The sequence below is a fragment of the Chroicocephalus ridibundus genome, chromosome 9, assembly GCF_963924245.1.
Source record: "Chroicocephalus ridibundus chromosome 9, bChrRid1.1, whole genome shotgun sequence".
Lineage (NCBI taxonomy): Eukaryota > Metazoa > Chordata > Aves > Charadriiformes > Laridae > Chroicocephalus > Chroicocephalus ridibundus.
Window position 1 is genome coordinate 46,086,531 of NC_086292.1, and position 26,149 is coordinate 46,112,679.

General features: G+C 37.0%; 1 protein-coding gene across 8 annotated transcripts in view; it reads left to right on the forward strand.

The window, feature by feature from the left end:
- Window positions 1-26,149, forward strand: part of MEF2A (myocyte enhancer factor 2A) — a 93,482-nt gene that overhangs the window by 38,125 nt on the left and 29,208 nt on the right. For all 8 annotated transcript variants that reach the window (XM_063347277.1, XM_063347273.1, XM_063347276.1 and 5 more), the window contains exon 3: window positions 4,853-5,056. In XM_063347277.1, the coding sequence (XP_063203347.1) occupies window positions 4,853-5,056 (204 nt within the window). The remainder of the gene's footprint in view (window positions 1-4,852; window positions 5,057-26,149) is intronic.

Below are 26,149 nucleotides of genomic sequence, written 5' to 3' on the forward strand. Positions count from 1 at the left end.
TTCCTGAGCTGGATGTGGTTTCCGTATATTTAGTAGCCATTAATGGATTTTTTTTTTTCCTGTTTTCCCCACCCCCTGCCGGTGAACTTGTTCAGTTATCCTTTGAGCTGTTATAAAGTTGCAGCATTTACAACATCTTTTGTCTAGGATTTTCTATAGGTCTATTACCTATTGTTTCTTGAAACACCTTTTATTTTATGCGTACTTACAATTCTGCTAGTTACTTAGCTCTTGTGTGGAAGCGGCAGCAGTCACTCCCTATCTAGTCTGTCCATCTTGCTTGTTGTTCTGTGGACGTCTGCCATGTTTTCTTATTTTCCCTTAAAATAACTCTTTCCGGATGAAGCACCCTAGCTTACTTGTTTTAATGCATAATTTTTTACACACCTTTGACTATTCTCACCACTTCTCCCTAAACCTTCTTGGGTATTGCTGTGTTATTTTTGGTGGCAAAGGGACCCAGAACTGTGCAGCATTCAAGATGCAGGCAAAACATGGACTTACATAGTGGTGTGCTGATGTTTGTTCTCTGTTCTCTTCCTAGTATTTGATTTTCTTTTTTTACTTCTCCTTGTTCTCTGTTCTCTTCCTAGTTTTTGGTTTTCTTTTTTTACTTCTCCTGAGCACCAACTTGATGTTAGTGTAGCGTCAGAATTCCATGAGACTGTTTGAGACCATTGCTGCTGACGTATCAGCTCGGAACCCATTGTTTTGTTTGTGAAATCAGGATTGTTTTTCTCCCTGTATCACTTTAAAGCAATGTAAACTCTGAGAAGACTATATATAGCAAGAAAAGTATTATTGGAGTTTGGGAGAAAGCCAAGTATTGTGTTTGAACAGCTTTAATCGCGCAGTGACTGTATGTTTGATGTAGATAAATGTCTTAAGTACACGTAGTAAAAGTAGATGAATTAATAACTTCAGTTCTTTCAAATCTTGCTCTAGAACTACGGGCATGTGGAAGAGGTGGAAATTGATCCCCCTCCCCCCTTTTTTAACTTATTTGGAGTAAGTTGGATAACCTTATTTTTGTTCTGCTTGAAATACAAATAGTGTTATACTATACCCTGACTTTGGTGTGGTGGGTTTTTTTTTCAGGATGAGTTGGGTTTTTTGGATCTCCATCTCATTGTTCAGATTGGAACAATGGAGAGGAGGAGGATTAGTGTATTTGTATCAATTTTTAGCCCACTTACACTATTGCTATGACTGAAGCAAAATAATGGGGATTAGATTTTGGTTTTGGCTCTTTTTTTTTTTTTTGGCTACCACTTTTTGGGGCTTTTTAGTGACTAGGAAGAGGCTTTAAGGTCTAGCTTAAAAATGGGATTAGGCTTGCCTTATCCTTTTTCTGTGGAAAATCCAGAGATGATAACATACTGCATCTTGTTTTTAAAAGGTTTTAAAGAGATTAAATAGCTTTTGTTAGCGCAGCTAAATTATTTATGCATAGAGGTATTGATGGTGTTGTTTAACCCCACTGGTGTCCTGTGGTTTCGATAGCTAGTATATAGAGTCTTAACATACTGAAATGCCCTGATGCAAGGATATTTATTAGGCATTAATTTACTTCTGAGATTTTGTTGTTATTGACCCGGATAAGGAGGGTATTTAGGGTTTGTTTTGCCAAATGAAAAGTATAGTTTGTCAGGTTTTTTTTATGGCATATATAGCTGGTTAGTATGTCACTTATGAACATTCATATGAGGTCCCGTGTAGATGTTTAATGTGATGTTTAGGGTTTTTTTTTTATTTGAAAATACGAGCAGAATGGCATAGAGCTTTGCCTGCAGAGCAAGTTCATATAACATATGTGGAAGAAAAGCTATTGTTCTATCAGAAGCATCTTATTTCTGATGGGATTGTATGCGAGCTCAAAACAGAATATATAGACCATTACTCTGGGGGATTACAGTTGTCATGAGACTGTCATTGTATTATTAATTAAGCGGTCTTATCTGCTCGAATGAGCTGTAGGACACTTATCTTCATTAAGCCGAAGAGAATAAAGTACGGTAAATTAGATATCAAAGGAGCTCAGTCTTGCTGCCTTTGCTCTCTCCTCCTTTCCCTTTTTTGCTAAGTAACATTAAAATAGTGCTGAGGAAGCCTTTGGCCTGCAATAAAGATACGTATTTTTGGTTTTAGTGTGGTCCTAAATGGCACACTAAATGGCAAGGAAAAAAAAAAATTGCAGAACTAATATTCTGCTTTCTGAGTTCTTAAATGACAAGTGAGTTGATAATAATCTATGTGCATTTACGTGAGGCTTGTACTTTAGCCATAGTGGGGTTTGGGTTCACCACTGTCCAAATACAATGTGAGAAATTGATGCTAGCTGAGAATCTCACAAATGAAAAATCTCATTAAGTGAAATAGTCTTACAAGAGGTGAGAAAGATAACATTTCAGTAGAGAAGTTAGGATCCCTTGCCCAGGATCATGCGGGTCCTCAGTGGAACTAAGCCTTCAGTCTTCATTTAATGACTTCTCAAAGTAATATAGCACACACACATCTTGTTTATGATGCCTTTTTCCTGACAAAAACTAAACAGTAGTACCTGTCTATATCTGCTCACACTCAGGTAATATTCTTTTAAGTGTGTTGTAATTGAGGTATCAGAAGAAGAACAACAGCTATTTAAAAAACCCAGTTTCCCCAAATCCCCAAAGGAACCCAGACAAAGTAATTCTTAATGTCCCATCCAAGATAGAATAAATAAATCCCAAGTGTTCTGAAAGAAGGATGTATAAAGTGACAGAACTGCTGGGGGGCTTATACAGGATTTGTTTTTTAAAAGCAGATGTATATATGTGGGTAGTGCAATTTCCACCTGCGTTTGGGAAAACTACAGCCCATTAAAACCTACGATTGTACTTGGTCAACTTGTTGAATTGATAACTGAAAATACTAGCAGAAGATGCATTAGGGTAAAGCCTGTCAGATTTTTTGGGATCTTGTCTCACTAATGTATTGTAATTGTTAAACAATAAGTAGGTAAAAAGATCTGCTTACCCTAGTTGAATCTTGACTGTGTTACAGCACTCTTACATAAAATTGTTTCTGAGATAGTGCTGTATCGTAATGGAGCTTCTCACCAAACGTGCTTTAAAAGGGTTGAATAAAAGTTTATGGTGAGTACTCACTTTTCATCTGAACATGGAATATTCAAGCCTCACAAGAGGCTCTGTGATTAGTGGTCTTTAAACCCTAAGAAGTTTCTAAGTTAGAAACACTGCACAGGATCTTAGATGGAACTCTGGTTATAATATGCCTGACACTCCGTATTCTCATCTTTGTAGGTCTTCTGTTTATTATCTTCATTTCTGCTGTGGCTAAGTGTTAACAATCCAGGTTTTCAAAAGTCATAGGCACAGTGCACTTTTTTTTTTATGGAAGTGGATTTTTTTTTTTTAAATAGCTGGGGAGGAATCTCAGGTCCACAGTATCTTTGCAGACATTTATGGTGGAAGAGCAAAGTACGCATATACTGTTTTAATAGTACAGTTACTGTCAGCATTCTGTGGACGTACTGTTGTTACTATATCTGTCTGCATCCCTCTGAGGCTGTTTATGTGGTGGGAAGGATAGTACATATTTTGTATTATGGATAGTATTCAAAAAGTAACATGCCTGAGATACTTATCTCTGGAAAAAATGCCTTGAGGTGTGTATATACAGAACTTTCCCATCCATCTCCCAAAAACTTGATGTACACCTAGTTAAGCTATAGAAACCTATTAAACAGGTTTGATAGTTTCTTGTGGTTTACTTCATTCTGATCTTGCAAAAGTATTCTCACTGTTGCCTGTAAGTCAGTCATCTGTTGTAGAGGTGTATACTTTGAATCGTAACATGGGGATGTGGATATGGCCATAAACAGAGGTGTTTCCTTCAATACTGAAGCTCACATTGAAAGGCTAGATCCAAAAATAGCATCTTTATTGAAAAGGTCTCATCATACTAACTTTATAGAAGTAGATTAAGTGCCTTTTTGACACACTTAAGAGGAAATTCAGTAAAAATATTGTCCTTTAAGAAAAGCTGGCCTTAGCATCTGACCTGTGTCTGATTCAGCTTGATGTTGGATATGTTGATACTCTTATATCTTTAACTGACTGAAATCTTGTGGAAGGAATAATTTTTTAAAACTTTTTTTTATAACTGATGGTGATGTTTATAACTGTCTTTCCCCCTTCCCCAGTGGGCAAATGCTCCTTTGTGATGGTCTGTAATGGATTTATTTCCCCACAGCGGTTCTAATTGGACAGAATGATTGTTTCCTGATGCTCCCAAGTGGCAGAAAACAGCTTAAAAGTATAAGTAAATCTGATTAGATGGTTTAGTAGCAACAAAATAAGCATATTTCTTAGCATTGTATAATTAGAAATCATAGAAGCATAGTAACAGCGTTGCGTCCATTGACGCTGCTGTTTTCTTTGATTTTACTAGAATTAAGGTTGTGAGTAACTTGTAAACTAGTTACAGGATACCTCATCGTCACAGAGGAAAATATTGTGATACCTGGAAAGTCGGTGTTGGTTGAACAGAATGAAATATGGTTAGAGGATCATACAAACTTTAATTCTCCTTGGTAATTATATACCAGTGGAAGAGTTGTGGGGGTGTGATTGTTTAGCTTAGTCTAATATGGATCATTGGCCCTAGAAGTGACACCCAGATATGAGAAGCAGCTCTTTTTTTAAGCTTGTACACATGTTCAGTTGTGTTGCTTGTTAGTAGGAATTAATAGTATATTCCTTAATTGGTATATTCCTTGAATACTTGATTATAGTCTTTCAAACCCTTGTCATGTGTTAAAGAATGATTTTTTTTTTTTTTTCTTCTCTAGGTCACCTTTACAAAGAGGAAGTTTGGATTAATGAAGAAGGCGTATGAGTTGAGTGTACTCTGTGACTGTGAAATAGCACTCATCATTTTTAACAGCTCTAACAAACTCTTTCAGTATGCCAGCACTGATATGGACAAAGTTCTACTTAAATACACAGAATACAATGAGCCCCATGAAAGCAGAACCAACTCAGATATCGTTGAGGTAACAATTTGAAAAGACACATCAGTTTTCTTGTCTCCTTAATACTTCAATTATAGAGCAATGTAGAGTATTTCAAGGTATTTTAACCAAATGTATTTAATAACATGAAAACCTTGTTAAAAAATGTAAACTACTGTTTTTAGTCTGGTTTGTCTAAGGCAATAAGTCTTTACAGACATGTTCTTTTCCCATCTGCCCTCCACCCCCTGCCAGTTTCTGGGAGACGTGTTTGATTTCAGCCACATTTGGCAGTGGAAATAGAGGTGTGAAAGATGATATATTTTTTTTTTTCTGGGGGAGAGAGGAGGGGAAACGTTCAAGGTTTTCATGGAAAAAATCAATTGGATGGAGAATAAGGTCCAAAGAGTGCACTCAGCGTAAAAGACAATTACAGTTGTCCCTTTTCTCTTCTGAGGTAGTAGCCACTTTACCAGTCAAATGTTGCACACAGTCAAATCAAGCACAACCTGTGCTGACCCTTGTTCAGCCAAAAAAAAAAAAACCACCCAAAAAAGCGACTCTGTGGAGCAAATGAACTTAATTAAATTTGTTGTCCAGTCACTCTGTATGTCAGGTAAAACATAGCAGTAGAATGACTGCAGTTTCTGCAGAGATAGATATTTACTAAAGGTAGTGGTTTCATCTACTTTTATTATGCTTGTGCTTTAAATAGAAACTCTTTCCAGTACATAATTTCTAAATTAGGTGCAGTAGAAAACAAGGATTTTCTTGGCAATTGGAGCCTTTATGTACTGTAACTGCATTTCAGATAAGAGTCATGTCTCCAGTAGTCCTGTAAATAGACCAAAACAGGTGGCTGACTTAAGTGTTTCATTTAAATTCTGAAGTTGTCTTCTGAACAAATGCCTTGCTTTTTAGGAATGATTTAGGAATAGTGATTAGCCTTATATATCTGAAGAGTCTATTGCCAAGGGGATCACAGAGTACAGGGAGGATACTAGCTGATCTTGTAAATAAGTTTTCAACAAAAATTAAATGAGAAAACTGAGAAATAAACAAATGCCTTGTATTTCTTCCTCAGAAGATTCTCTGTTAATTTGTCAGCCACCCCAACTTCTGTCCTTAGCATTGAGTACTAATAAGAGGGATGATACAAGCATTAAAGAGTTGGAGGAATATTGCTTAGTCACTGGATTAGTATAAATAAGGTATAGCCTCTGTAGAGGAAGGGAAAACCTAATTCTTTCGAGATGAGCTTTTGACTGTGACAGATATGAATTCGAGATAAGGAATACAAGCAAGTCAGTTAGCCAGGCTGACTTTTGTTCTGCGTCTGAAGCCTCTTTGTGTTAAGACTTGTGGAAATAGAGCTTCTTCACATCATAAGGACTAAGAACCTCTTCCAAAATAATTGCTGTGCAAGGCTGCCTGTAGGTTTTTTGGTGTCTTTTTTTCAATTTTTTTTTTCCAAGGTCAAGTGTCTGACCCCTGGCAACTACATAAAAAAGTGCAGTCGGTAGCCAAGTGTATGTATGGTTTCTATCCTGGGGCAACATCCAAGGCTTGTCTGCAGATTCTGTCTAATTTTTCTCTATAGGTTTACTGTATTATACTAGTGTGGGATTTGGGACTTTCATTTTTCAAACATAGTATAATTTAGGAGTGCATCTCCCAGTCTCTTCAGGTTAGGCCTGTGTGTTCTTTAGTTTGCTTGAAATGTTTTGGTTTATATTTTTTTTTCTTTCTTAGTAAAAAGTTATTTAGCCAGAGGGGAGTGTATACCTTTTTGCAGGGAAAGTAAGTTCTTTAAGCTTATGACTGTGTTCTAGATGGGAAAGTTAAGTCAGTAGAATGAAATATTTACAAGCTCAATATATGTGTAACGTAGAGTGATGCCTTCTCTCTGGATTCAAGGAAAAAAAATTGTGTGTACAGTATTTCAGGGACATACTCCACAGTTTCAGTTTTTGCAACTGATTGCATTTTAGATTTGCTCTGCCTGCGTGGTAACGTTGTAGTCTATTAGCTGTTGTTCTTTATGCAATTAAGAGATATCATTCATGGTTGGGTTTGGATGGTTTGCTTCTCACTATGTAAATAATGTCTTTAATTTAGAGAAACATGCCTTTTCAGTGGAAAATTCAGAGCTGAATTGGTTCAGTGGAGAATATGATGTGCTTTGGAGCAGATGCAGTGACAGTTACAGCATAGGTAGGGAAGAACGTGGGAGAAGAGATGAGATGGGGGAAGAGTAAGGCTCCTGTATTTTAGCACTAGCAGGTTGCCAAAAGCTCACTGCTTCAAGCAGTTTCACCGTTGACAGGTGCTTGTGGCATGATAGAGGTGAAGTTACAGCACCAGCATTTTGGAAACGTTCTGAAAGAACAGCCTAAAAGGGCTTCTCTTTATTGTGCCTATGTAGAAATACTATTTTAACAAATAAAAATTACAACCTACTCTCTCTCCCCCCCCCCCCCAATCTGGCAAATATATACTAAACCAATTTAGAATAAGTAATTCCATTTTATGGAGTTATAGTGGATGTATGCATCTTAGTTAACACTTTGGTAAGTCACTTGCCTCCTTGGATATGACAGATGGTATTTATTGTGATGTGGGCTCGCCGTGAAACTAGTCTTGACCCACTGTGTTCCTGATATGCATGACAGGAGGGGTTTTTTGCTGTGCTAGAAGGAAAGATAATTCTACACAGCTCAGAAGCTGTATAAGAGAAGAAACAAATCTACTGTTACTTATTTTCAGTACTGGGTAGATGGTAATGTTGTAAATGATTAAGTGAAATTGATGAGACATCTTCCCCTTATAGTTGGCTCCTGTTCAATTTTGGCATAGGAATTGCTTTTGTATGCCCGGAGCCTGGTATCTTCTGTTGCTGCTGGAACGTTTGTGTGAAAACATAGTAGGAGGGAGAGTACTGGCATCTTAAATGAATGCTGGAATTTTTTTTTGATACATGCCCTTATGTCTTTCCCTGTACGTGTTACTGTAGATGTGAATGCTCTGTTGCTGTCTTATACCTATTCTTTCCTAATTTTTTTATCCCTTTTATGTGTTTTCATTGGTCCCATTTTTCTTTGTAATTTCTGTTAACATTTCCTTGTCCCACATCCCCCCTCTTTTTTTTTTTATTCAATTTCTAAACGGTCTACCTAGCAATAAATTGTTGGCTTTTTTATCTATTTCTTACTATGGGGTTTTGTTTTCATAATTTTCTTTTTGTTTTCTTTCATAGCTACTGGTAACTAGTAACTGATAGGGATGTAAGGAATGTGGTTTTTCAGTCATCTTGGCAGAGTTACAGGCTGGAATTGGAAGTTACAAAATTTCATTTTAATGTAAGCTTAGTTTTCTAAGTATCAGTAGTATACTTGGGGATGGTCTGTTCCCTGCCATTTGGTACTTTGAAGATTAAGGGAGAAGATCTTGTAACAGATGGCCTGCACACAGTTTTAAAGGATAATTTGTGTGGCTTTTTTGAGCTTGAACACAACCTCTTCAACTTCTTTGCTGTTTGAATCTGTTCTACAGCATTGGAAAAATGGTGAATAGGGAAAACAGGATTGTTTGAAATACTCAAAATCATCAGAACGTAGGTCTGTGAAAAAACTTCCTTGCTTATCAGAATCAGGTATGATTTGTCTAGTGGGTTTTTTTAGGTGAATTTCTGCATCCCTCTGAAATGTGGAAGGTGAACACAGCTGATGTTGTTAAGGACAGTGAAACTTTGCTTATGATTGCTGATCTCCTGAACTTTTAGTAAAAGGCATTTTACTGAAGAGGTGGTGAGTGTAATGAAATTTTTAGTTTAAGTCTCATGAAAGGAAAATAATATATCTTCTTTTGAAATTACAAAATAACCCTCATATGATTTCAGTAATATAAATTATCATTTAAAAAAAAATCTGATGTTTCTTGCTTTTGGAGAATATGGTTCTGTTCTTATCAGATGAGGGGTTTTGTTGTGTTGTACAATAAGTCTTATTTTTTCATAGTTATTTGAATGAAAGCTAGTGCTCTTGCACAGGTTAGGTGGACCATATATATAGGGATATTGAAAAAAGTGAAATTTTCATTCATTGTGTGCTTTGAATTCTTGAAAAATTAGGATCATGTATTTAGTTTTATAAAGCTGTAATGGCACAGTTGAAGATTGTTTTACTGAAGTACTGTCTGTGATTTGAAGGACTTACCGTAGGTGTTGCAGCATGTGATGCTTTAATGTTCATGGACTTTTTTTCTGTAACACATTATTCTTGACGAGTAATAATTTTTCCTGAAGAAAGTAGTAGAGTACTTCTGCAGAGTAAAATGGGAAGAATTTCATGCTTTATCAGGATTCTGTATCCATATGGTCAACAGAATGTTTTAATGTATAAAAGACAATTTGAGAGCTTGGAACGTTCATCCTTTTTTGATCCAAAGGAAAAGAGAAATGAGCAGGCATTCATACTCAATCTTCCTTAGTGTAGGGGATGTTAAGATTATTACAGATTCTCTACAAGGCAGCACTTCTATGTCGTGCTCTTCTGTCCCTCAAGAGGACCTCAGAAAGCAGCAGTCATTCACTTGTTCCCTCTCTTCTTATTCTGGGAGTCAAGGGCTGAAAACAGGCTCTTCTTGCTGGTTTAGTGTGACCTTTTTATCCTGTTTCCACATTTTGATGTTGCTTGAGTGATACAGCAAAACCGGGTTTATTTAACCTACGCTTGGCTCTGGGTGGGTTGTGCATATTCCGTCGTATCACCTCATCAAACTGAGGTGGTTTGATTTTTAGGAGCCTGTCTAAAATGTGACCTACTTTGCTGGTTGGTGTCTGTGCCCATGAGAATTTCAGATAAGTGTCAGTTAATGAGCCTCTTCTGTGCTGTATAGTTTAATGCTGTTTTCATTATAATATAATGCGCTGTATAAGGCTTAGGTTATACCCCAGATATTGACAGCTGTCCTTGAAATATGCAATAATCTGTAATAAAAATAATAACTAAAAAGTATTAAAAAATCCATCCTAAACTGTCGTGTAATTACTGTAAACATATTCTTGTGAAAAGACTGCTGTATTGGAATAATTACAATTGTTTCTTGGTTTAAGTTACAGCAGGTGATTTGGATGTTTGTACTGAATCTCTTAACTTGGAAAATGCTGACTCTAATAGGAAGGCGCGATTGTGATGACTTAGTGTGATAGTGGTCATGTTATAGTTTTGACAGAAAAGGGGCAAAAAGCAGGTAAATGTTAACAGTAGTGTAAGTGAACCACTATAATCTTACAGAAGCTGTATTCAGGACGTCATCTTGCATTAAAATACCAAATGGGCACTCTGTTTCTCTGCCTTTTCACAAAATTTTAATGAAGAGCTCTTACAGGAGCAGTATGTGTTCTTTAGTTATACACATATATGGTATCAGAGATGTGATTGTCAGATCCTAGCTCTGAGTAAGCACGTAGAGCTCATCTGCACATGTGGAGCCTGCAGCATAAAGAAGCAGATGCATCTCCACAGCCAGATGGAGCATATGCCAAGAGACAAGTGTAACAGTGTGGGGAGCATAAACAGAAAAGTTGGTGTTGAAACACTGTGTTTATAAACCAAAAGCTTTTTGGTTTTGTTTTTTTTTTATCCAGTTTTCTCCACCTCCCCAGCATTGCTTCTTTTCCAGGCTATGGATTACCAAAATGTCTTTTGAACTGTTCCTGGTGCATCATACAACATAGTAGTTTGTTAACCATGTGACATTATGGTATTTTGGTGGCACTTGAATTAGTTCTAGCTTCTTTTTTTTAAAGTTTGGGTGAACCTCATATGAAATCGAAGATCTGGGAACTGTATCTCAATATACATGGATGCACACATACAGAATTGGATGAGGAAGATGTTAATTGATCCAGTTTCCTTCCTTCGTGGATACCTGGTGTATCCAATCTAGATATGCATTTAGCAAGGAATTTGGGCTGCCATATTTTGCTATTTAAAACTAAAAAGTAAGATGGTGGAAAGTAGATCACATCCTTCAAAAATATATTTTTTGAAATGTTTGAATAGAGAAGTTACATGGTAAGTTATAAACATACGGTTACAAAGGAAGAGAATGCTCTACAACTAGCTTCAGTTGAAAGTGAAAACTGGTGCTTAATGTAAGTGACTAAAATCTCCTCCAAATCTACATGAAATATCGACATGGCTGTATAGAACTGAGTTAGTGCCGAGAGGCGATACTGTGAATGTTGATGGTTAGATGCACACTAGAGTTTGTGGGAAGGTTGACAAAGCTGATTAGTTAACGTTGTTGTGCATTCCTTCATATTTGATAGATGGAGAATTGCCAGAAGTGGGCTAGACTTAAGGGGAGGGTGGAGAGAGAGAAAGAAAAAAGCAAAACGCTATGGGCTGATAGAAGATTGTGTCACTTGCTTTGGTCTCCAAATAGCGTGGACCATACTGTGGAAATAAGTGGTATACATTTAAAAGAAGGAAGAAGTTTAAAAATGGTTTCAATGAAGTAAGGAAGTGACTTTGTAACCTGCTCATGATGCTGAGAAAATGTAGGCATTATTGGACTTGATTTGCTAAATGATTATGTAAATGTAATTATACTGCATATAAAATTTCAAATAATTTGAGACAGCACACACATGCCTTTGAGACATTTTAAAGAGGTGATTGAGGAGGATTTATGTATGGTTAAGGACTAAAGTCTCACTCTTAGCTTACTTTAAAAAGAGAGAAAATGCATAAAACCTGAAGTGGTCTGGAATACGATTAATCAAAAACATATACACATATATTTTTATATATAAATGTATAGTAACTTGAATCTATTTTTTTCTAGCAGAATTGTTTACTAAAAACCTGGCTTGTCAACATGTTATGCTTTGGGGTTTTATTTCCCACTCAGGGTTCAGGAACTGGCTTCCTTGAAAAGTTTAAAGTGTGGTCAAGGTGGCAAATATTTATTTCGAATACAGTGACAGAAGACACCTGTGTATTTTGTGTTGAGCAGAAGTTTCTGCTTATAATGGTGTCTGTCTCTTCACTCTCCTTTATTTTATTTGTTTTTAATTTGGGAGATTTAAGTTCAACAGTCAATCCCCAATGTTGTTTTATTTGAGCTGTGTACTGTTATCATTAATTTGCCCCTTCTTGCATTTGTTAATGTTGTTCTATTTTAAAATATTCTTTTAATTCTTTGGCTATGCTGAAATTGCTTTGTTGACATGCCTTTTTTCTTTTTTTCTGTGTTTTTTTTTATTATTTTAAATTACAGATTGTTGGTGACTTTAAGAAAGCTGACAGTGCTAGTTTTTGTTCCTATTTAATGTTATTTTGTGTTCCTTAATTTATGATACATGAAGAATTACCAGAAGTAGGGTAGACTTTTTTTTTTAATAGCTTTGGCTTGCCTGCAAACAGTCTAAAGCTACACTTCCCTTATGTGTAAACCAGTGATTAAATTCAGTGGTTTAGGGTTAAGAACACTAAATTTTTTTCTACCTTTTAAAACAGTGCTGGTGTTTTAAACTTACCATGCTGTACTGGTATTCTGAATTTTTATGAATTCTAGCTTTAGTCACTAATTAAAGCATGCACACACACACGCGCGCGCACATATATATATATGTATATGAAGTTTGTCTGGAATGCATCTTTATATTTAGTGTCTGAAGTCTCTTGCTAATGATGGCTGTGGTTAGCTGTTGTATTACCACTAGTAATTTTATGTATTTTCAATCCAGATTGCTCTCTGTCCTACGACAGTCCTATGACAGTTATACTAGTGAGATTATTTTAAATCTGTGAAATAAAATTTGCTGTGATGTTTTCTTTTTTTTCTTAATAAATGAACAGAAAAAGATAATGACTTAATTGATGAATGACAGCTTACTTGGCTGTACATTAGTAGAATCTCAAATTGAATCAGATGGCTCTTCAGGAAGCTGTGCTGCTGTGAGGACCAGAACCTTAAATCTGCATCAAATACTAGTAGGGGGCCTTTCTATGGTACCTGTCTACCGAAATCTCTGCAGAAGCAGCCCTGCTAATAGTGGATGTGGATGTATTTTAGGAACCAAGATAACTTTGTATTTCATCTAGGAGATACACGAAGAGTTTGAGTTGCTCATAATGGCATGGTTTTGTCTTTGAGAATTTCTTTTCCCCATTTATGTTTATCTCTCTTTAAAGGGGAGTGGATGATACCATAGGTCCAAATATCATTAGTAAAAAGAAAATAACTAAATCTTTCCTTTCCTTATGACAAGCTATTGCTGTCTTGATCTGGCTGTCTTAATGAAATGGTTAATTGTCCTGTGAGCTAGATGCTTCGCCAGTGTTTTAAATTCTATTCATGGACCAGAGATCATTTCTTTCCCTCTTCCTTTTCCGCCACCTTTTTACAGTTATCTGATGAGATAATGTAACTAATACATTAAACTTTTCCCCTTCTTCTCCTTCCTGCTTCCATCAAATGCCATTAACTTTTTTCCTGAATTTGACATGAAACCCAAAATAAAAATAAATAGATGTAGCTTAATAGGTACAGTAAATGAGTTGTTAACATCACAGTCTGAAAGATGACAGTTCTAAACAGAGCTGGAGTAGCGCTAGTTGAGGCACTTAAGTAGCAATTTTTTCTGTGCACAGATAACCATTTTCTTTGAAAAAATTTAAAGCGTGGCTTGATTCAGTTCCCATCACTACCTGCATATGTAGCTACAAGCTACTCATGATCAGTAAAGTTCCCAGAGAAGTGCTGTAGTTCTTAGAACACTTCTGAATGTGACAGACATGACTATGGCCATGACTATTCAGTGTCCTGTCCTGCCAGTCCGTGGTATAAGCCTCTCATAGTAATCCTAAAGTGTAGACTATATCTAAGTAGAAAGTAGTACTATTTAAAGGTTCTTTCCTGGGTTTCTAGTGGTACCATGAGTTATTAATGTTTCCGTTTGGATGATGTCAGAATTTTAAGTGTTTCATTCAACTCTGGACGTACTAACCATTAAAGATAGAAATAGCTAACAATGCTAATGAATATAATATTTTGAATTTTAATTACACAATGCTAACTACTTTAAATTTGTGTGATTTTTATGCTTTCCTTTGCAGTGTGCAGTATGTAGCTGTAAATGGAATAAATCAAAATATTCAACAGCCCAAAGCAGTAAGAGCAAAACTTGTTTTCACTGTATGTTTGTAACTTATTAGGATGAGGTTTGAGTAAAGAAAACTTACGCTTTTTCTCATTTTACTGTAGAAAACTTAGACTTTTGTCTCAGACTGAGGCCTTACGATGTAGAACTTGCCATTAGGCGGAATCTGTGGTGGTGGTTTTTTAGGTTATGGCTATTGTAAGTATTTCTCACATACTTCCTATGAAAACTACCCTTGACTTTGGTTTATATTGCAAATTAGCAGATGTAGTACCATATTTACTCCACCCCTCCTCACAAATCTTTATTAAAACATAAACTTTGAAATAGTATTAGAAGCTAAAATATGTCAAATGTTTTAGACATTTGTAAAATAAAGATGCAATTTGAAGTGGAGTAACTGAGAGTGTTCTGAGAGATTCTGTAAGGATCCATCTTGCATCTGTGATTCTTTGGCCCGTGAGGGTTTGTTGGAGTTACAGACTTGGATAACACATTCTAAAGAATCAAAACTTAATGAAAGCAGATATTTTTTTACTATTGCATATAATTTCCATTCTTGGTGAATAATGCATACCTCTCACTTTCTTTGGAGACTGTTTTTAGTATTTGTTTAAATAGGTGCTGCTAGTCACTACATAAAAACAGAGGTATGTTCAGAAGTCCTTTTTAAGGAATGGTGTCCTGTAAACGTATTGTCTAAGTCCATTTGATTCTGAGTCAGCTAATCATTGCCAGCCGCGTATTCACTAGGTCATTAGTATGATAAAGCAGACAATAGTTCATAGATAACTACAATTGACTGATGAAGGACTTCTGCAATTGAGAATGCCTCTGTACCAGAGATGAGAGTAATAAAGCACCAAGTATTCTGTTCTAAAACAGAGTGATTCTCCTCTCTTATGAAATCCTGTATTTATTTCCCAGCTGTGCAAGTGGTGTTTTTCAAACTGATTCTGCAGTGTGTTTGGAGAATGGTTTTGGTTTTGAAACTTACGGAGTAAGACACACAAAGTCCAGTTCTCACACCCACTGCTCTGGAAACACACGTCAAAGATCTGGTTCTGGATGTAACTGTTCTGGAAACGCTGTGTTAAGTAGGATTGAAAATTGACTCTCAAGAAAATCTGTAACCAGCTCACTGCTTGTTAATGCTGGAGTTCATGCAGGCAGTCACACAAAGGCATAATTATTTACTTGTATTAACAAGTTCTTCAAGCTGTGCTGGTCTCATGTATTCTGCAGCCCTTGTGTTGCTGCAGAATTTTGTGCTTTTGAAATTCTGTATTGACAGTTAGAAGAGTATATTTTTACTTTGCAATTTCAAAGCGAGGACTGTGGCATCTGTTAATCGAGAGTGAGTGGCTTTGCACAAGCTGTGCGTGGAAAGAACAGACCCCAGAACAATACATCTCCTGGAACCTACAGTAAGATAAATAACTGTTCTCTCTGATGCTACTCTTGATTTCAGTGGAGAGTTAATCTAACCCCAGCTTTTGACTTTCAAGCTCATGTGTTTAATAGTGTCTTCAGCTGCCAACCCTGACAACCTGCCAGTGATTAACCACCATGCAGGGGGCAGCAGAAGTGCTATCTGCTTGGTCATTGCTGTTCATCAACCAGTGTTCTAGCATGAACTGTCAAAAAGGAGGGAGAGGGTCAACTATAGGATCCTTCAGTCCTAGTTGCCTTTTGGGCCTCAGTGTGTTTACATGCTGTGTTTCTGTTGAGAAGTTTCTAATACTTTGCTTTTGACTCATCTTAATGTTTGGGCCTTAAACTGATGGTGCTCCTGCAGAAGAGGGCTGGAGGAGTCTCTAGCCTCCAAGAAACACTGGCCTAGATCTTTGTGCCCTCATAAAAGCACGCAGTCGTGTAACTGACACATGGGTGTGATGAGATACTCTTGTCGTATGATGAAGATTGTGGCTTGTTCATTGCTAATGTTTTACTGCAAGTAGAGTGGCCCATCTTGGCTGTAACACTCAGCGCTCATCTGAACAGAGGGCTTCGCATTGATCCTTCCACCTGGTACTCCCTTCATCAGGTACCTGCGCACCTGTAACTGTTTTATTGCCTGAATAAAGGAAGTATTTATGGTGGTAGTTCTTGTGGTACAGACCTATGAATCTCCTAACAGCCCTTATTATATCATATATCATTCTTGTTCTTCGTAATACTTACCAATCAATAGACAGACAGTGTTAATGTCTCATTGTGACTTAGCAATGATAGTTATTACATCTTGTTAATGTCATATCAGTGATGGAATAGTTCACGTGGGAGCTTATGTGTCTGTAATTTATAGTGTAGGCTATGGAATGTTAGTTAAGTTAAATTGGCAGTAGTGTGAATTTTAACATTTCGGTGATGTTTTACTGGAATTATTTATTAGTTGCTTTCAATAGGAAGTAAATAATATGTTTTTAATTAAAAACTCCCAAATTCATTGGGAATATTGTGAAGATGTTTTAGACCAAAGCTCTTATATATTGTCCCACTGAAAGCTCTTCTAACTGTAACAAACTGATGCATTTTTAATGCCCTGCTCTTTTTTGCATTAACTTCCAATTCAATGCTTGCTGAGCGTAGTGACTTTTTAAAAAAAAATAAAAATCAAGGATGCCAGAGCTAGTCTTTATCCACATGAATTGCGCATGATAGAGTTAGGTTTACTCATATTTTGCTGTCCCTGATTCCCATGCAGTCTTTTCTCTCTACCTCTCTAGGTCCCATCTTTGATATTTTCCCCCCACCTTTGATTTCCCATCCTCTTCTCAGGTTAGGTAAGGACAGTCTTCAAAGAGGTGCTTTGGCTTTTGAATAATTGACTCTAAGTGACGGTTATGCAAAGAAAATCGTATTAAGTATATTCCTTTGACACATACTTGAGAAGTTCGGTATTCAAAACATGAGTTGTGAAATACTTACTACGCCTTTGTGTCTTGAAGCCCTACATTCTAATGATTTTAATTCAGTAAAAATAGAGATGTATCAGCTTGTACCCCACTTCTCTGTTTCTGGAGAGGCTTGCTGCTTCCTTTTGTACATACTTATCTCAGTTGGCATTTTCAAGTACCTGCTTTCAGTTGTTTTACCCAACTTGCTTATTTTTGGAGTTGTTTTTTTTATGGTAAATATTCTGCAGTAATGTTATGAGCTGGGGTAATGCTTGTATGCCTGTGCACACACACACCACACCTGTTCAGTGCCCACACGTGTGCCCACGTATACTTTTAGCAATTTGTCTGTCTGTTCACCTTCTAGGTGAAACAAAATGGCATTTCCATACCAATATTAAAGGTAATTGAAGCTTGTTATGATAGACAGATCCCATAATCTTACATGTGGATGATATTTTAGTAATTGTGTAAACCCTTAGAATCCACCAAACATTTTCTTTGGGAGTAGTTGCTATTTGCGTTGTAATTACTGTTTTGACAATAGTGAGTTATCTTGAGTATCAAGACTTTGAAATAGTTTCTGTTATCCTTTCCAATTTTCAATCTGTAAGGAGAAATTCAGGACAAGAAATGTTTGAAATAGAAATTTGATGTTACGGCATAGGCAGGTAGACCAAAAGAAACACATTCTTTTTATATCTTTGAATTGTAATCAGAGTTTAGAAAACTTTTCTTGGCACACCATGAGTAGGAGATAATATTTTTACTAAAGAACTTCTAAAAGATTATGAAGGATATTATGCAGATGGATTGCTACACTTGGAAACTTTTCATGTTCCATATGGCTTATCTGCAATATACTGTTGCTGAAAGGAGGCATTCAGTCAGCTACTGCTGTTGCTGATTTATATTTTAACCGTTGCAAGGATGTGAAGAGGGTATATATGGGAGGATGTGTATGTACGTATAGATATATCTATATGTTGTCACTTGAGTAAGGAATGAAAAAAGCATTTATGTACCATAAAGCATCTCTTTGAACATTGTAACGTAGAACTCTGTTTTGTTTGGTTTTACCATTAATTTAGTTTGTTGCAGACTGCATTCCCTGAAAGGACTATAAAATACGTTAAATTTATATGCTAAGGAATAGTTTCTGCTTCCTGAAGATGAACATAGATCTGCTTTGTCTTTTATTTTTAATAAAAAGATTGAATAAGATTGACTTAGACCAGCAATTTAGTACTCTTTAATGGAAAAAATCTAGTTGATGGTACTTTCTATAAAACAGGTAAAATGAAAACCTGATCAGCAGTATAAAATTTAATAAGCTCTGTTGTGTAGAAAGTGAAACAATGGCAAAAGCATCAAACATCAGTTTTGAGAGCTTGGCTTAGCTTTCACTGTGGAAACAGTATTATCAGTGCTAATGGATTACTAATCATTTTAAGTCTCAAGAAGTTCATTTAGGAATGAACAATCCACCTTGTTTGTAGGTCAACAACTGAATTATAAAGTCCACAGTTTACAGATAGTGTTTCTCTAAAATCACAAATACAAATAAGGAGCTTTCTTTTCTATGCTTCCTAGTCCAGAGCATTGTGTAATATTCTGGGGGTGGACAGTGGGTTTTATAGCCCATAAAATTGTTAATTTTTTAGTAATTGCTTGTGGTTTATCTATTTAAAATAACATTTCACAGCAAAGATGGTTCAAGCTAGAATTTAAGCTTCATACCATACCACGTCTAAAAACCTTTTGTATGTGTTATTTTATATAAATGAGAGTTTGAATCCTGAGTGCCATCTTTATCATATCTTGGAGGAATTTGACAGCTAGCTTTCATGTTTGGCAAGCCAGGGATACATGTTAAAGTTTGCCAGATACTGGAAGTGCTCCAACATTTGAAACAAGACCGTGTCTTTTCTTAGAGTGGTATATAACAGGGACACCGATAAAACTTCAAATCATGAACGTTTTTTGTCTGTAAATGAAGAATACCTTTGCCTAAAACTGAACATAGCAGAGCATTGCCTAAAGGCTAGGTAGGCTGTATTGCTAGGTAGGCTTCTAATTTTTTGTTTATAAAACCCTGGAAGAAGTAATGAATCCTAAACCTCCTTCCCTCCCCGCCCCCCCCCCCCCCCCCCCCCCCGTTGTACACTATTTGGCCAAGAAGTGTCATCATTGTAACAAGTTTTGTTAAAGTACTGTACGTACAATTTTTGATGTCTGGGTATTTTTGCATAATATCAAATTTACTTTTGAATTTTTTTTACTCTTACAGTACCACTACTAATTGAGCACAAGTATGGAAAATATTATTTGAGTAAGCTAAAAGTAGAGTATGTCAATTTTTCAGTTTTTAGTTAGTATACATTATTTTGGTTGGAGACCCTATCAGAAAGACTAGTGGGGTGGTGTTATTTAAGAAGCTAAGCTCTGCAAGTTGCTTAGCTCATGGAAATGTCTGTTGTAATCTAATTTGACCTCTTATGCATTTCACTGAAGTTTTGAAAGCTGGGCACCACTCTGCTTTACTGTGCTGTATGTATTTGTGGCTATAATGAGCATGTGAAATTCTAACTGACAGCATAGCAAAATGTAATTGAAAATGTGTCAGGGTACTGAAAGGAATAGTGTTAGGGCTAAATTTAAGTAGTCTCCTCACCCAAAGGAAAGGAAAACAGCTTCATAATGAAATTTGCAGATGCTTCAGTGGTTGAACTAGAGAATATTAATAGAGCCTGAGGAAAATTGACAAAATTTGTAAACATTACGTAAAATAACCCCATAGATCTGACTATGAACAAATAAATTAAAGCCTACAGAAATAATGCTGGTGAGCTTCAAACATAAAACACCGTCACTGAGTTGAACTACATGTTTTTTTTCTGGCTGTTCACTTCTGATGTGTACGCTGCACTTAGGATTCACTCCTGCTTGTATTTTAGACAGTGGTAAAATTCATGTTACCGAACACCGCAGAGTCAAGCACTGAGTTTGCAGAACCATGTTGTTTCTTCAGAGGAAAGAAACAGAAATTCTGATACTTCTGAAGCCAGACTGACCTGCAGGAAGTTGAAAAACTATGAATAGCTTTCAGTGATTAAGAATGCTCCTCGGATACTTGAATATATTTTATACATAACATGGGAGAAATTATATGTAAAGGATGATACACTGTAGTATTGTTAGTGATGAAAGTGAAATATTTTGTGTTATAAAAGAAGAAAAGTCCAGCCTGGTTTTAGGCTCACCTTCTTGGCAATAGTATGTAACAGGAAGCAAATAATTAAGCAGTTGTCGTGCTTTCAGCATGACTTTTTGCTGCATGTAAAGTCTATAGTGATACCTGTAGTTCTTGCCAGCTGAAGTCTCTCTGCAGTGGGAAAGGAGCTGAACTCCATTAAAGGAGTATGCTGGTTTTCTCTCACTGATGTTTCACGTAATAAGAATGAAAGTGGGTGGGAGTTTGGTGCTGTGATTACTGTATTTGTCCTTCATTTTGTGAATATCTCAGAAAAGTGGTGTGGCTTTTTAAGTAGGCTGTGATTATCAGTGGTGGCTGAGGGAATGGTTTGCTAATGCCAGAATGGACAGGCCATTCCTTCTGCCTGCTTTTTATCCGTGGTGCTCAGCCCATGCACTGGAAAGCCACCTTATTCCTGCTACAATTGAAAATGAACCTGGCAAAAATAAGTTAAAGAATGGCCAAGGAGAATTTTCTGTCACTTTAGTGAAGAAAAAAATGACTTATTGCAGGGCCAAGCAAACATCAGAGTTGGCGTAATGGTCACCTCTAGGATCCTGCACTTTCTGTGGCAGTAAGTTGTTACTGTCAGTCAGGTTGTCAAATGGCACCCACAGAGACTTCAGCAGTTCCCTTAAAACACGGGGAAATAACCTTAAAACGTGAATATCTGCAGAGATGGAATGTTACACTGATCCTGAAGGCTATGGTATTGCTAAATACCTCTCCGCTGTCCTTGGATCTCTGTTTAAGGAACGATTTTTCTTTGTCCCTGATGACTGATAGGAAAGGCACTGCTGCAACCTGGGCTAATGGTGCTGGCTTTGCCATTTTATTGGCGTGAGGTGGCAACTTCACAATCTTTTGCCTCAGCAATGTTGTTCCCATCATGGATGACAGAGTGATGCTCAGTCCTGTCCTTCCTGCACAGATCTGTGCGAGTGCTCGGTGGCTGCGTTTGTGGCCGAGGAGCTTTTGGAATTTGGTGCAGGTGGCAGCAGTGTCCTCTCCCGCCTCGCTATTGCGTGGCAGCTCTCTAGAGCATCAGGAAACTGTTTCATTGGTTATCCTTTTGATAACCGTGGTGTACATGCCTACTGGAGCAGCAGTAATGTTTGGCAGTACTAATGGAGCCTTTCTGTTACTTCAGGCCTGAGGAATACTTACGCTTTTTAAAATTACAGTTTTTAAAAAAGCGTCTGCTACAGCTTTGTGCTGCTTCACAGTTTTACTGGGCTCTGACAGCAGAAACAGAACTAGCCACTGATTTTAGGCGAAAGGTTTGTCTTTTCCCAAGGAAATAATTTTTCATTTCAGTCTTAGTCAGTTTTTGGAAATGTTTTTCTGTATGATTTGGGATGAAACACCAACAAAAATCCTGTTTGGCCAGCTCTGATACCAAGTGCAAAAATAAAGCTGTTAACATGATATGTAGTAGCATTGAGAGCAACAGCCATTTCCTTTTTGTGTAACATTACAAGAAACCCAACACTGAAAATGTTTGGAATGAACTGACACTTTTTGCACTTTATAACACTTTTTGTATATGAGGTCATCCTACTTTTGTGCTTTAAGGCAGAAAAATATTATTTCCTGAGGTGACAATGAACATAATCAAGTTCTCTACAGTTTTGCCAGAGCTGGTAAGGAGCCCAGATCACTAATATCAGAAGCCTTGGCTTTTTAACCACACTCACTGAACTGGAGCACAAAACATGCAGTTGTGCTCTTTTAACCATTAGCAATGTGTCCTGTCAGAGTCGGATATCAAACCCAGGATCTTTCATGGGGAGGGGGACAGTTGGGGGCTGTCACTTAACTCCATCTCTGGTAGCAATAAGCTGTGTTTATTAGTTCAGAGTTTCTGGTTTCCAGAACTGCTGATGACCAGTATATTGAGCCAGTGTAAGTCTGTGTGAGAGAAGCTGCGTGCAGCTGGGCTGGAACAAGCCTCGGGAGAAGGTGGTGACTTGATTTCATGCTGTGGAGGCTCAGCAGGCTTAAAGCTCCTGCATTTCATGCTTCTCTGGTGGATTTTTGTAGAAGGAAACTTACGCTAAGATAATTACACTATGAAGGTTGAAGATCATCTTCGCTTCCTCATGGATCATACAATAAATAACTTTATTGTATTTTTGTAGTCTTTGGTATCTGTATTATTTGTTTCAGTGAAATTTACGTTGAAATGTAGAGAGAAGCTAATTATTTTTTTGTTGTTTTTATTTTGCAAGAAGCCCTTCTTCAGTTCCTTACTTGCTTCTTGCCAAAGCATGATTCTTTTCTTAAATTAGCAAAGCGCGGTGCAATTAAAAATTTGCATATGTGCGGGGAAGTTCAGGAAAATATTGGGGCTCTTGTACCGTGTGCTTGAATGTAGTAGTTAAACCTTGCATAGCTAGTCCAGCTGTTCTCATACAATGTTTTCTAAGCTCTGACGTTAAAAAAAAAGAAGTATTAAACTAATAGTTATAATATTTGATTATTTCAGTTTTACACAGTGTAACAGAAGCGGTTTAAAACTTCTGGGTCATTCTGCAATATCAAGATGACCACAGCTGCCTGTAACACTTGTGTAGCGACTTTGTATGTCAACAACTATATTGTTGTGTTTGCTTGATTCTTTTACAAAAAGGATTTCATACCTGCCTTGGTTCCTTATAAATACTTCGCATTATTTTCTGAGAAAAATCAGTACTTTTGTCTTATCGGTTACTTAATCCTGTCTAATATCAAAGCTACACAATCTCAATTACTGTAGGCACAATATAGTGCATTGGCAAACATGTTGGAACAATTTCCGGTAATCTTGCCTACATCTTAGAGGAAGTGGAAAGTAACACAGATTAACTCAAAAGGCTACACATTTCCTTAGATGATCTGGAAAATAAGACTTAACACCAGAAGGTAATTGCAGTGAGCATCTAATAGCAAAACTTGAAATTTAATGTTCTTTTTCCCTCTTCTTGTAGTAAGAAAACTTATATATTTATTAACCTCAACTGCAAAACCTCCGATTTTTATTCCAAACAAGCTTGTGTATCACACCAGAGAAATTAAATTATCTTCACGTTACACAAGTATTATTTGGTCTCGCTAATTGGTATTCCCCTTCTTATCGTCAGAGTTAATAAAATTTCAGTCTCCATGATATTATCTTGTCAGTAGCTTAAGGAGGGAGAGTTACACTAATTGGAGAAGTAACAAATTTTAGCTATAGAGAATCTGGAGGGTGGAGTCAGCCCTTGTTTATGAAGTTGGCCTTTCCTGCGCCCCCACAGCGTGGTTCCCAGCAGCCGTGGCCTCCCATGTTTTCCCTGCAGCAAGGGCCTGTTATCATGGCTCACTCCACAGCCTGTGAGAAAGCTGAGGCTGGGCTGGCTCGCGTAGGCTTCGCCTGGCCCTGTGAACAGATTACAGCATTCCACTTGTTAGTACGAGCCGCAGAGCAGAAATGTTTTACTATTATGTTACTGGGCAATGATAAAGTTGGCAGGCTTTTTATGGTTAGGTCCTCAAAGTGGCAGTTCGTGTTTTAGTGATAAGGAGACAGAGCTTTGGATATCAGACCCAGACTTATTATCTGTAACAGTGAACCGTGGCTTAAATCCTTCCACAATGACAGGAACCCCATCTGGAGTGAAGGTTTCCAGAATCTTAAATGGGAGATACTGAGGCATTTTCCTTCCTCATGAGTCAAAGCAGAGTTAACCCCATTGTTATCAAAAATAAAAATAACCGGTCGTCAAGAGGAAGGATGCATTTTTATATTTAAATAAATCTCTTCCTTTATATTAGAACTTTGAGTATAATTTTCAGACAGATCCGGGAGGATGAATTGGCAGCATTACACTGAAAAGCTTTCACTTGATTGTTTTAGAATATTGAAAGGAGCACTAATGAAGCTCCCATGCTGCAATACTCAGAATTGCTCTAATTTTTTCTGAAAGGAGGTGAACTAGACGGTACGTGTATTTCTTGCAAGATACTTTATAGTATCTAAATACAGCTTCTAATTGTGTTTTGGATGCTGCATACAGGGACGCTGAGCACCATGTAAAGACGTATTTGGATTCTATTTACAGATTTCTGTGGGTTGCGGGGGTTAAGTGTAATCCAGATTATACAGTGTTAACATTTTTCCTACTGATATCAAAGTGTGGAAGACTGGCAGGCTGACTTGTTAGGAAGGGCTGGGAGAGGGATAACAGGCTCCGACCTTGAGAGGCCAAACAGCCAGCCCTTGTATGGCCAAGTCCCTATCCGTGTCCAGCTGATTGGGCAGAGGAGCAGGATTGGTGCTGTGACAGGTGCTGGAGGAACCTACACCTGTTTTCCCCATATGCTGATGTAGTGATTACATTTTTGTGGGAGTTCCAGATACTGTGTGGGATACGCGGAGCAAGCCAAGAAACTTGAGAAGGAATTATAGCTTATGGTGACCTGTGATATTAAAGAATTTTGGACGGCATAATTGAATTTTCAAGTACTGCTTTAAAAATGAAATAGAAATAGGCAGTATTTTGCATATGTATGAATAGTGAGGAAGTCTTTTGTATTTTTTTATTGTACTAAAAATTACTAGATAGCACTTCAAGAAAAAATGCTGATGAATACTATAGTCTAAAACAAAATAGTTGGTGGTTTATTTTTTTTTTTAATCTGAAATTCAGTGTGTTATGGAAACGTAGCTTCTATAGGAAAACAAACGTAATTTCCTTTTGGTGCTGAGAATGTCAGCTTGCAGATTTCAAATCTTTAGGATTTTTACTGTAAAATTCATAGAATATAGATAACTTCTCACAAAAAGGAAACACACAACCCCCGTCATGCCTGTATAGTCCCACTGCTGCCTTATGTACTGCTAATGTGTACTTCTTAAAAAATTTATATTGCTTTCCTTTTGAAACTTCGTTAAAACATTGAAGACTTTTCCATAGGTAATGTTTTAAATCTTGTTTCGTTATAAATGAGAACTGGTAAAGAATGATTTCTGATTGTGTAATAGGGTGAAAAAGAAAAACAACAAGGAATACAAATATCTTTCAAAATTTGGTCACGAGACCGGTAGTTTCACATCCTTTCTTTCAGTAGCTTATTTGTAATGCCTAGATTGCAGACAAGTTGGTTTGTTTTTTTTTTTTTTTTTTTCCAGGAGATGTTGATGTGAGTTCTCCATCAGAAAACAGGAAGTAGCCCAGTAAAGCAGTTGCACCAAGCAAGTGTAAAGGAGTCTGAAAAAACTTATATTTAGCAAACTAAGTCATTTTAGAGAGGGATTATGTAATTTCTTTTTATACTTTTTTGCAGTTCTCGTTATCATGCAGGATGACAGAAGTGCAGGAAAATCCTGCCTTTATGAGCTACTGAGGCTGTTACATATATTCATGTACTGCACTTTTTGAATTTGATTGAAAATTTTAGCCGCTGTGTTTCTCAGAGTTTAACTGTATGCTCTTTAAAATGTGAATATTAAAATTGGGATGCTAAAATCAATTTATTAAAGATCCAGTAAACTGGCTGTTAATTACCAGTGATGACATCAACTCCTTTGCCATAGGCTTGAATGTTCCTTGAATGTCAGGTAACTCCATCAGCCAGTATCTAAAAACGGTTTTGTATGGAACAGCGGAGACATGAAAGTTACCTGTGAGGTGGCACCTGGAAGAGTCTGTGCCTCCAAATGAACCTTTTCTCTCTGTGTACAATGCCGCTATTTTGAAAGACTAAGCCTGTCTGTTGAACAGTGAGTTTTGTATGTGAAAGTTCCATGTAGTTTCAGTGGCTCTGAATGATTCAGTAGTATACAG